At 47.9% G+C, this 11,493-nt stretch overlaps 1 protein-coding gene and 3 non-coding genes across 4 annotated transcripts; all 4 read left to right on the forward strand.

Annotated features, from left to right (window-relative positions):
- Nucleotides 1-612: 612 nt before the first annotated feature.
- EIF4A1 (eukaryotic translation initiation factor 4A1) lies at nt 613-11,153 on the forward strand. The gene is made up of 11 exons (XM_085639587.1): nt 613-646; nt 2,282-2,342; nt 2,426-2,558; nt 2,914-3,053; nt 3,417-3,585; nt 3,852-3,961; nt 5,225-5,368; nt 8,886-9,023; nt 9,848-9,937; nt 10,158-10,237; nt 10,479-11,153. Exons 1-11 carry the CDS (start codon nt 624-626, stop codon nt 10,621-10,623), a joined length of 1,233 nt encoding a protein of 410 aa, XP_085495713.1. The 5' UTR covers nt 613-623; the 3' UTR covers nt 10,624-11,153.
- On the forward strand, nt 3,215-3,351 carry LOC146782940 (small nucleolar RNA SNORA48). Its single transcript, XR_014974894.1, has one exon. It is a non-coding gene; the product is annotated as a small nucleolar RNA SNORA48 (small nucleolar RNA).
- Nucleotides 3,640-3,780, forward strand: LOC146782941 (small nucleolar RNA SNORD10). The gene has a single exon (XR_014974902.1). It is a non-coding gene; the product is annotated as a small nucleolar RNA SNORD10 (small nucleolar RNA).
- Nucleotides 9,083-9,221, forward strand: LOC146782942 (small nucleolar RNA SNORA48). The gene has a single exon (XR_014974893.1). It is a non-coding gene; the product is annotated as a small nucleolar RNA SNORA48 (small nucleolar RNA).
- Nucleotides 11,154-11,493: the final 340 nt, after the last annotated feature.

Below are 11,493 nucleotides of genomic sequence, written 5' to 3' on the forward strand. Positions count from 1 at the left end.
ACACAGCTAATGTAAATAAACTGGGTGTTGAAGATCGCGCTTTTTACTCTGAATGATTTACTGGGCTCACAGCTTTGGTCGCCATTATAGGCCACACATCGTACTCAGAAAAAAAAATTTGCTCGATGTTCTCTCCGAGACAAAATGTTCTCATTGAAAATCGGAAGTGACGCTCGGCTCGTCCTAGAATCAACAAGGCATCTAAAACCCCAACATGCTCCCAGAAGCGGCAGCAGCATACGCCTGCCCACAATCCCGCGAGATGCCATTGGCTACGGTTAGTGATTGTCTGTCTAACAGGCCAATCAAATGACAGCAGCTTGGCGCCACTCTTGTAAAGGCGGAGGTCGGGCCGCAATGGCGGCAGCTACCCGTATGCTAGCCGCCATAAGCCAATCAGAGCCCCGGTTACAGTACATTCCGACAGGCTGAAAGCGTGAAATGAACGACAGGGACATCCGCCAATGGAACGAGTACAGGGGACGTCCGCGGAGAAAGACCGACTAATCCACGTCTTTTTCCTGCTGACGCGCACTCTGCGTGGCCAATGACAGACATAAGTGGGCGGATCGTACAGGGAGTATAAGACATTAGGAGCCGGCTTGGCTCGTCCGTTCTGAAGAATGTCTGCGAGCTACGAAAACCGGTGAGTGCGAAACGTGGCTGACGTCTACCTGGGCGCGGCGCTAGACGAGTAGCGCTTCTTAGTGTCGTAAAGACCAGGGCTGACCGTCGGTGTTCTGCTAGGCGCGGAGGTGTCTGCTTTAGCGAGGGGGAGCGGGTTCTACGGAATAAGACCGGCATTACCGGGTGACACTTGATCCTTCTTCCTTTTGGCTCCTGTTCGTGTAACCTTCCGCGCCCCTTCTAGTTCCTTTGGCGTTGTTCCCTATTGGCACATCAGTAAACCCACCGCTTTCGTGAGCGGAGCTTTGCGGGTGGTGTTGAAAGTGACACTAAGCAGTGCTTTCGGCGCGGGTGGGGTGTTGAGTACTTGGTATCGGACCGCGGTCTGCGCCTCGCGGCCCCCTTCGCCCCTCCCTCCTGCCGGCTCCTCCGCGGCGCGCGTGCTAAGATGGCGGCCGCCGCCCGTCTTTCTCAGCTGGGCGGCGACGTCACTTCCTGCGCGTGACCAGGCCCTGCGCCCCTCTTTTCTGTGAGCGGGCGGGCGCCATCTTCCCCCCGCGGCCATCTTCTGTGTGCGGGGGATCTCCCGGTAGAGACCCCGGAGCACTGTCTGGGACAGGCTCTCGTGTATATGGAGCAGGGTTGACAGGCAAAAGGGGGCACCCCAGGAAGAGAGGGCTCCTTTCACAAGAAGAAAATCCTTATTAGTAAATGGGCATTCTTTGGTTATTTTCATTCATTTCGGATAGGTACACCATGTACAGTGAAATCCCTGGCCCTGTCCTGAAGTTGGAATGTCCCGTGTATCCCACAGTTTTATAACGAATTGTTCCTACAGACCCCACCCTGCAACACTTCGTTCTGGGCTGCTATCCATACTAGTGTGATTTACGATTGTTTGAACCAACAGAAGGGCACCCAATTTATGCCATGTACCTCCCAATGGGACTGCTAAGCTCCCCCTCGTGGTGTGACAGGATTCTAAACACCCTCCTTCCCCCCCCCCCCCCCACGGGGTGTCCCCACTCTGCCAGTGACACGAGAGCCCTCTTCCCTTACCCTAAACATGAGATTATGGGCACATCCTAGCTGCACACAAAGGGTCGACTATTTAAACTGCCCCATGCTGCAGTCTTTCAGAATCCCCATGGCATTATCCATTGCAGTCCCTGCTCCCGCCCAACGAAGGGTCGTATCCTAAATAACGGCACTAGCGCCCGATGCTGCCCTAAATAGAGCCACAGACCCTCCCCGGAAGAACTGCAAGCACTTTACTGGAAGAGGCTCGTCCTGTGCAACCATGGCGACGGCTCTTCTGCCCCCTGGCCTAGAAACCTTATGCTGCCTCGGCAGATTGTGTAATGCCCGATGTCTGCACCCGGCCCGCCCTGTGAGTCACGTTTAGGAAGAAATCTGGTCTCCTCCCCTTTCAGGAAGCGTCTGGGGATGAAGCTGCTCACATGCAAATTAGTCTCGAATCTTTCCATTCAAACCACTCTTGCAATGGACATGTCTGCCGGCATCTATGATGGCCTTCCTTCGTGTACAGTGATTCGTCGCGGCTACCTTTGCCATGTGTTTCTAGTCAGAGAAAACGACTCTTCGTTTCTTAGTTACTTAACCACCATCAATTCTCCCTATTTATGTTTCTCAGCACTAGAGACAATGGCCGTGACAGTGGCCCCGAAGGCATGGAGCCGGACGGCATCATCGAGGTGAGTCCATTGATTATTCTGTCTATCTGTTTTTGATGGGGTGAGTGTGCGACCCGCCAACCTCGTATCTTCTTTTTCAACAGAGTAACTGGAATGAGATTGTCGACAGTTTCGATGACATGAGTTTATCGGAGTCTCTTCTCCGAGGAATCTATGCCTATGGTTTTGAGAAACCTTCCGCCATCCAGCAGCGGGCCATTCTTCCTTGTATCAAGGGTAAGTTCTCAGCTGGGGCAGGAGGTGGCTGTGGTGAAACTTGGTTACTATCACATAGTTTAAGTTTAACTTAAATCTCTCGTTGCCGAACTCGTGGTAGCCCCTTTAATTTGTGACAGCACAAAGCACCTACGCCCATATTCGACCCGGCCACTGCCACCACTGTGCCCCACTATTAGAAGACATAAAGCGCCAAATACATGCAGCGGCAGATTAGACTTGCGTTACCCGTGCTTTGGATACTGCACCAAGCTCCATAGTGAGAGCACACCCGTAATCCTGCTCCAGTATTACTGTTCTTGCATGCGTGTGCCCCCGTGCTGCGCCATCTCACTGGTCTGCCTTTCTCCCACAGGGTATGATGTCATTGCACAGGCCCAGTCAGGTACTGGGAAGACTGCCACGTTTGCCATCTCTATTCTTCAGCAGGTTGAGCTGGACCTGAAGGCTACCCAAGCCTTGGTCCTGGCGCCCACCCGTGAGTTGGCCCAACAGGTAAGCGAGCTGGTTTTTGCTCTTTTGTGTTTCTCTGTGGCTGGCTGTCAAACGGCATGTAGCTCTTGTGTTGCGTTGGGTGGCGTGCAGGTTTTTGTGTGCACCAATGGCATCTTTTTTTAAATTGTACCCAGACTTTGTAGAGGCGGGTGCGTGGTCCACACCCCCACCACTGGGCAAAGAAACACCTGTTCGGTGGTGTGATTCCTTATATCTGGTGGGGGTAGATCAATGTGATCCATATTCATCCCAGCACAAACTGAAGTGGTGCTAGCTGGTTCATGCTGTGGGCACACTCCCAAACTTTAGTTCTAGCTATGCCGTGCCTTAGATGTTTTATCTAACACGACTGTGTTCTTACAGATCCAAAAAGTGGTAATGGCTCTGGGAGACTACATGGGGGCGTCCTGCCACGCCTGTATCGGGGGCACAAACGTGAGGGCTGAAGTGCAGAAGCTGCAGTCGGAAGCTCCCCACATTATTGTGGGCACCCCTGGGCGCGTGTTTGACATGATTAACCGACGATACCTGTGTAAGTGGCTTGAGCCTAGGGCGTGATCCTGTTTGGGGAGGGCTGGGAGTTTGCTGTTCTGGTGATGATACTCATGCGTGTCATCTGATCTCATGCAGCCTGCGTCTCTTTGGGCCCCTGACGGCGTCCTGCTGGCAGGGTGACCCGGGAGGGCAGCTGCGTGGGAGCATGATCATGCCTTAGATTCTGAAAACAGTGCTGGTGTGTCGTGCGTTCTCATTTATGCGGTACCTGTACAGTGTTCTAATCTGCGTACTGTCTTGCAGCCCCCAAATGCATCAAGATGTTTGTGCTCGACGAAGCGGATGAAATGTTGAGTCGTGGGTTTAAAGACCAGATCTATGACATCTTTCAGAAGCTCAGCAGCAACACGCAGGTGAGGGTTATGGGAGGTGTTTAGCTCTTCCATCAACTAGCTCAATGGATTCAGATTTAGTTTATTGTGCAGTTATTTAAAACCTTAACAATCGTACATTACATATTTCCATACGCTTTAAATTAATCATTGTTAAAAAAAATAACACAAGAGGAAGGCCCAAAAGTAGCATTGAAATACAAAGGACGCTATTGGTCAGGCTAAGGGTGTGAAAAAAGATGAAGTACAGGGTGCGGACCTAATTGCAATTTTGAATGCAAAATGTGGTAATCTTTAACGTTTGCTAAAGTAACAGTTCTACAACAGCTGTACAGTCCTTTAGAGTCTGCTAGTCCTGATAATACTATGTTTCCTATTTAGGCCAACAATACATGCGTTACCCTCTGGGTTGGCTCAAGGAGCCGCAAACAGTTCAGCTGTGATTCAATCTGTGACCAGGGGGCCGGCCTTTTTCATGGTTGTTTCTACAACAGATATGTATTTTACCAACCAACAGCTTTGTTGGGCATCCTCACCAGAGAGGGATGCTTTAACTGCTTGCCTGCAGGTTCGAATGGCTTTCATGTTGAAGATGGGTCTTAGCAGAGTTCGTCGGGCCGATTTTAGGGCCTTGCAGATAGTCAGTAGGTGCACTATGTCCTCCCTTTCTCCGCAAAGGCGGCAAGTTGCAGGCAGCCGGGGGCGTAGCCAAGGTGGCATATGGTATGCAGATGGTAGTATGCCTAAGCGGAGTTTCAGGAATTTCTCTTTAGTCGCTCTTGAGAAGCTAGTGAGGAGCTCAATGGGTAGGTTTCATGGGAGTAGCACTAGAATAGCTAGCAGGTGAGCATTCGTAAATACGGACAGCACACCCTGATACCCAGTCTTGGCTAGGTGGTGATGCTCTAGTGTGCGTTCTTAAAATAACGCGTGCTGACCGGTTTTAATGTCCATTTTTGCCTTCGGCGTGTGGCTATATACACAATTTCCCCCCTACAACTCCATCCAGTTCTGCATCGCCTCCCTCTCCATACATACTAGTTGTGTAGTGACCCCCCCCACACTGACCGACCACATAAGTACTTGAAATCTGCCCCTGTTTAGCGTAGCGAGTCCAAACGCACATGGTTGCGTGTTCTGCCACCCTTTGTGGTTTGGAGACTTTAGTTTTACATTTAGGCAATTACCAACAAGACAGTTTTTATTTTAAAGCGTGAAGTTGCACTGAGGTAGAGTAGCTGTTAAAACCCCCTCGTGAATAACTGCACGTTGTCTCTGCCCCAGGTAGTGCTCTTGTCTGCCACCATGCCCGCCGACGTCTTGGAGGTGACCAAAAAGTTCATGCGAGACCCCATCCGTATCCTGGTGAAAAAAGAGGAGCTGACCCTGGAGGGTATCAGACAGTTTTATGTCAATGTGGAGCGAGAGGTGAGTAGTGGAGAGCTTTGGGTGTCCTGTACAGGGCTCAGAAAATCCAATCGCATTGTCGAGGAAGACTTCTCTGTCCAGTTAGCCTTCCCTGAAGTTGTAGGATTTTTAACCGATTTGGACTTCTGACCAAAGTGAAATGGCACTAAAATGTCATTTAATCTTGGTTTTTGTAACATTTGCTGGCTTTCAGAGATCAAAGTAAAAAATCAGCATATTACATTTATTTTTCTTCTGACTTTAGTTGGAGGATTTTGTAAATGACTGATTGAATGAACTGTGCAAAGCATGTTAAATGACACTGTAAAATGTCGGGCTTTTTTCTAATTAAACACTAAAATGGCTAAGTGAACTGTTCAAATATTTCACTTGTTGTGAAGACCCATTTTTGTAATTGTGGAAATTTTTTTATCGCATCAAAACAAATTAGACCACTTGTCTTTAAGATGTGCAAATCTTAAATTTTTGTTACAATGCAATTTCCAAAAATTGTTAATGCGCTATTATCAGTAAAACTAAAACGTTGGTAAGTTTTGTCGTCATTTCATATGCTATCTGAATTGACAATGCCGTGCCACAAAGCTATTAGTAAACTAAGAGTCAAGCCAGGAATCGTCTGTACCCTATATATGGGCTTGATTCCTGTTAATGGAGCAAACATTTAGTTGAACATTTTTGGGGAGACAGCAGAAATGGTAAACTTGCATCTTTGAAGGTGATCCCTTATGATAATGAAATAGGGGCTCTGTAAGACAAAATATTTGCCTAGGATCACATAACTTGAGGCCAGTTGACAGGTCAAGTACATTTAGTTAAAATAGATTAGTTACTAGACCAGCAGGTCTACCACTTTTTCGAGCCTTGCCGTACTGGGCTCTCCAGAGCCTTTAACCAGGGAGCATGTGGCTGTGACACAAGTTACTCACCTACAGACGCTTGGGCGCCTTCTAGATTAGTGGTATTTAAAGTGTGGCCCTCCTGACGTTTGCATGCTGCCATTTGGACAATAGCAGCAGTGGGCTGTTTACTTAAAGCAATAACATTAAATGTAAAACAGGTGGGCGATTTATTCAAAGGTTAAATGTAGAAACTAGGTGTCCTGCACAGCTTAACTTTCGGGTCACCTTCACTTGTGGTGATACCACAGCAAAGGTGTAAATATCAAAGTTTTCATAATTCAACAAGTGTATTTCATTAACAATCAGTTTCACATTAGTACACTGAATGCATTAAGTGATTGTTTCTAACCATGAATTTAGAGACATTTATGCTTATGATCAAAACCCTTTTGCATACAGTGCCAATGGTAAACTAAGAAAAGTCAGTTATGTGCCTCAATTAAGTGGCCTGGGTTGCTAATGCACTTCAAACAGTTTATTACATCACATAGGTTTTGTATAGTCCCTTCCTGAAGTCCTGTATTTAAATCTCTCCTATGTGATAATGGTGTGATGGAATCAAACCATTGCCTAGGATCATACAATTTGATCAAGTGGAAAAGTTGTAATCTTTCCAGGTTTTCTAGTTTCACGTTGTGCAACTCAGCCACTAAATGTAATGGTTCCCCTACACCCACCTGGCATTAGTGTGGGCCTCTGTCTCATTACAGAATCCTTGGCCCCTGGGGAAAGTGTTTGCAAGTACCATGTTATAGACCCTGGCACAGTTCATGTTAAATGATAAAGCGCACGTACACCTAGTGGTTTCATGGCGCTGTAGAAGGCTGTGTGCTATCGATAAATACATTAATTGTAGGCTTGTGCAGATAACCATGTTTTAAGGGACTTCCTAAATTGCTGAAGGTTCGTGCAGGACTGCATTTCCAGTGGGAGGGAGTTCCAGTTTGGGGGCAAGGGTAGCAAATCTGAGGCCTCCTTGACGTACCTGCTTGAATGCCGGGGTAGTGAGGTGGGTAGATCGTAGGTTGCGTGAGGGACTGTCTAAATATCAGTAGTTAATAATTACGGGACTATTGCCATGCAGGGATTTAAAGATGAGGCAGCCTGTTTTGAAGGTGCAACGCTGGGAAATGGGGAGCCAGTGCAGCTTCCTCAGCAAGGGGGTTGCTGTTTGCAATTTAGGTTGCCGCAAGACCAGTCGGGATGCTGGTTTTGGGCCATCTGAAGCAGTTTGAGCAGGTAGTGGCATGCCCAAGTACAGAGTGGGCATAGTCCAGGTGCAACACAACGGTGGCTATTATAACCTGGATCAGTGCTTCCTGAGTGAGAAGGCGCTGTATCTTCCTGATCTTGCGCAGTTGAAAGACACCTGGATAAACCACGCCAACCTGGCTTTTCAGTGCAAGGTCATTTAGGGAGGCTCCTAGTGTTTTGGCCGAGAGGGGAGGGAGGGGGTCCTAGCTCTGGGGGCCAGTAGTGTGGACCCCAGTACGTCTGACTGTCACCAGTGAGAACAAGTGTTTGTTGGCTGTGCCAGAGTTGGTGGTTTGCTCGGCTCTAGTGACTAGCTGTCAATGGTGCAAAGGCTTTTCGTTTTACCTTTGAAGATAAGGATGCTGGACAGACTTGTACAGCACCAGCATTCAAACTGAAAACAGTTTTAGGGCATGTGGATCATCCCAAAACTGCAGTAGCCATTCCAATCATTTGCCTTGTGATGGATGTGTACTTTATTTACAGTAGAATACAGCAATGATCCCTGCCGAATAACACTACAGTTGTGCTTAATTCATACACTACAAAAGGGTGTATCTGTATATCTAGCAGATAATTGTATGAATCATGTATGCATTTTGCATACATGCATTTTCAATACCAACATGAGAACGATTAAGACTAGTTCCTTTTGCACGCAAGTCATTACTGCTTGTTTTAGGAGTACGCTGGAATTACGAGTAGTATAATATACAAATAAGTGATCTATCCCACTCATTGCTTTCAAATTTCACTATACTAACTTGCCACTAATCCTTTATGGGTTCCGGAGTAGCGTGCTACTTGTAAACAAAAAAAGCGCTTCAACACCCCAACGGGTAACAAGTGCTATATAAATGCAAACCTTTTTCCCTCTTCTGTCCCTCTGCAATCCGTCTGAATCCAATAACTGACTCGCCTATCCACCACTCAATTTACTTTCATATTTCGCTATACTAATCCATGGCTTCTTGAGTAGTGTGCTACTTAAACACTTCAGGGGTAGTAAGCGCTATTTAAATGCAATTACAGTACTATTCCAACTCTGGTCTGCGCAACAGCAGGGAAGATGTTGGACTGGAGATCCAACACCACTCTGCCAATGCACCCCCTAAAGCAAGCTGTTGTAATGACCTGCATGGTAACACACGTTCTATTGCCAGTGCTGTAAATGTAGTGTCCTTCCGGCTTCATACTGAAGGATATTCCCCCCCCCCTCCCAGCCAAACAAGGCCTGGGAGATGTTGGAAAGCCACTTAAACTGATGTTACTGCACCACTTTCTCATTGTTTAAACTCATGACCATCTTTCTTGAAGGGCCTGGTTCATTTTGGTTGCTTGACTGTTCTTAATCTATTCTGCAGGAGTGGAAATTAGACACCTTGTGTGATCTTTACGAAACATTGACAATCACCCAAGCTGTAATCTTCATCAACACGCGGCGGAAGGTGGATTGGCTGACGGAGAAGATGCACGCCCGTGACTTCACCGTGTCTGCTCTGGTGAGACTTTCTTCTACATTGTGGATAGCTTGGCCATAGTTGTCCTGTCACACCAGCCATGCCCCCCGTCACTGGGCAAGGATGCGTCTTATTGGTGGCGCTTTTCTTATATCTGGCGGGGGCAGAGAAAACTCGTCCATGTTCATCCCAGTGCCTTCCTTAAGTGATTGCTGGCTGGTTCATGCTATGGGTACACACCTCAGTGGGTGAGAAGACTTTATGTGGTGGATAAGGTGGGGGGGGGGGTTGTAGCATTATGCAGATTCTCTACCAATCAGATTTATAAAGCACAGCAAATCACCCTTTAAGGTCTCAAGGTGAGGTTGCTGTTAGCCTCGTGGTTCTCCATTCATTGGCACTGCCAGTTCTCTAGTCCTGTCCTGAATTGCTGTAGCGATGGGTGGTTCTGAGGTGCAGGGCAAAGGTTGTTCCAAGCTTTGGCTGCCAGGTGTGAAAAGGAGCGTCCTCAACTGGCGCTTAGGCAATCGTTTTTTGTTTGTTTATGGTGCTTCTTTGCAGTGCAATAGGTCATGCGTTTTCCATGGTATATGCTATCGATATTGTATGACAATTCCTTTTATTTGTTTTAAAACAAATAGCCTTGTCAATGCCAGTAGCTCAAATGCGAGACTCTTTGCAAATGCTTGTTTTGGTGGGGTGAGGTGTGGGCTTATCTGGGAAGGTCAAGGATCGGTCTGGCTGAGGAGTTTAAAGTTCTTGAGTAGATACTGAAGACTTTGTATCTGCCTGGTTAATTCGTAAGTGCGTTGTCTGTCTTTGTGGGGGCGGCCTAACTTTATTTTTTTTTCTTTAAATCCCTGTAGCATGGAGATATGGACCAAAAAGAGCGAGATGTAATTATGCGTGAATTCCGATCCGGCTCCAGTCGTGTGCTCATCACTACAGATTTGTTGGTAAGTCGTGCACGCACAGCATGCCACAGGCCTCTACCCCCTCCTGCTCTGGGTGCAACTTTTGCGGCCCCTGCTGCTTTGGGAAGGATGGTGGTCGCCTTTAGCGTGTACGTCTTCTTGCGTTGGTTTTAGGTGCTTGGTCAGTATTTGACATGTTTGTTGCGTGTTTGCAGGGTGGGCGGGTTCAAACTTACTAACGCACACCTTTTCGTCCCTTCAGGCCAGAGGCATTGACGTGCAGCAGGTCTCCTTGGTCATTAACTACGATCTGCCAACGAACCGTGAGAATTACATCCACAGGTAAGTGTCTGCTCCGAGCTGCTGAGGGGAGAAGGGTGGGTTCGCACGTGTCCAAAGATGAATCCCTCTCTGCCTGGCTGTCTGTGCCGACGGCGGACTGAAGTCCTTTGGTAGATGAATGAGCTTCTCTCCACAGTGGACAGCACCCCTTGCTGCTCACTACTGAATAGAAGCCGACACGCGATTATTGGTGGCTTCCTGGTGCCTGCGTGCCTCACACGTGCTTTTTCTACCTGTGCAGAATCGGACGAGGTGGGCGCTTCGGTAGGAAAGGTGTGGCCATCAACATGGTGACGGAAGAGGACAAGCGAACCCTGAAGGACATTGAGACTTTCTACAACACCACCATTGAGGAGATGCCCATGAACGTGGCCGATCTGATCTAAGCCTCCTCCACGAGGAGGGCTTGCATGGTGGACCACCGAGCAAAGGAGCGGAGGCAAAGAACCCGGAAGTCTTTCTAGCATGGCTTGTTCATGTTGGGGCTATTTGGAGTATATTTTTGTTCTTTTGATTTGAATAAATATTTCGGAAGGCAGCCTGTCGCCAGGAACTTTGGTATTTTCTGTCCTCGAGCGTCTCGTTAACGTCTAGTTAAATTAGAGACTGAACACTAATCGTGCTAACAATTGTCAGGGACACGATGCAAAGATTCCGTACCTCCAGAAGTGGTGCTTATTACTGCTTGAGTTCAACTACCTCAACAGTAGTGGTTGCTCCCTCCCTGTTCCAGTCCCACCAAACGTGGACCAAACTCTTGCCCCTAAATTGCCCCCACTTGAACCGACAGATTACATCTGTTTAACCTCCAGTGAGAGCTAAAAGATGAACCCACATGGCCAACTGTATGAACTTTTTACTTGTTTTTGTATAGTATTTATTGAAGATAAAATGAATAAAGTTTTTTGCGACATTATCGCTTGTAAGAATGTTTCTTTGACGGTTTTCCTTTTTCCGGGGTCCCGAACCTGGGTGCGTGCTGTGGGGAGGTGGGTACCCTGGATTCCCAGGCTTGGTGCCGGAGAAGGGAGTGAGCAACACAAGTCGAACCTCGATGCTTGCGCTTGGCGAACCCCTCATGGCTTCTCCAGACGTCTTTAATCTGTGCTCTGCACTCATCAGGCTTGGCGTTGAGAGTTGAACCGGTTTAACACGTGAACATACACTGAGCTTGTCTGTATCCTTGCTTTTAAGAGGTGCTCTGCCTTCAGGTCCAGTCTGAATGACCTGGCTGAACGAGCTCGATAGTCAGGTTT

This window comes from Triturus cristatus, chromosome 12, assembly GCF_964204655.1.
Source record: "Triturus cristatus chromosome 12, aTriCri1.1, whole genome shotgun sequence".
NCBI lineage: Eukaryota > Metazoa > Chordata > Amphibia > Caudata > Salamandridae > Triturus > Triturus cristatus.

Bases quoted from the DNA above. Each gene is read 5' to 3' on its own strand.
- EIF4A1 (XM_085639587.1), top strand. From the start codon at position 624: ATGTCTGCGAGCTACGAAAACCG. The intron at 647-2,281 runs GTGAGTGCGAAA...TATGTTTCTCAG, and splicing joins TCTGCGAGCTACGAAAACCG to CACTAGAGACAATGGCCGTG. The intron at 3,586-3,851 runs GTAAGTGGCTTG...ACTGTCTTGCAG, and splicing joins GATTAACCGACGATACCTGT to CCCCCAAATGCATCAAGATG.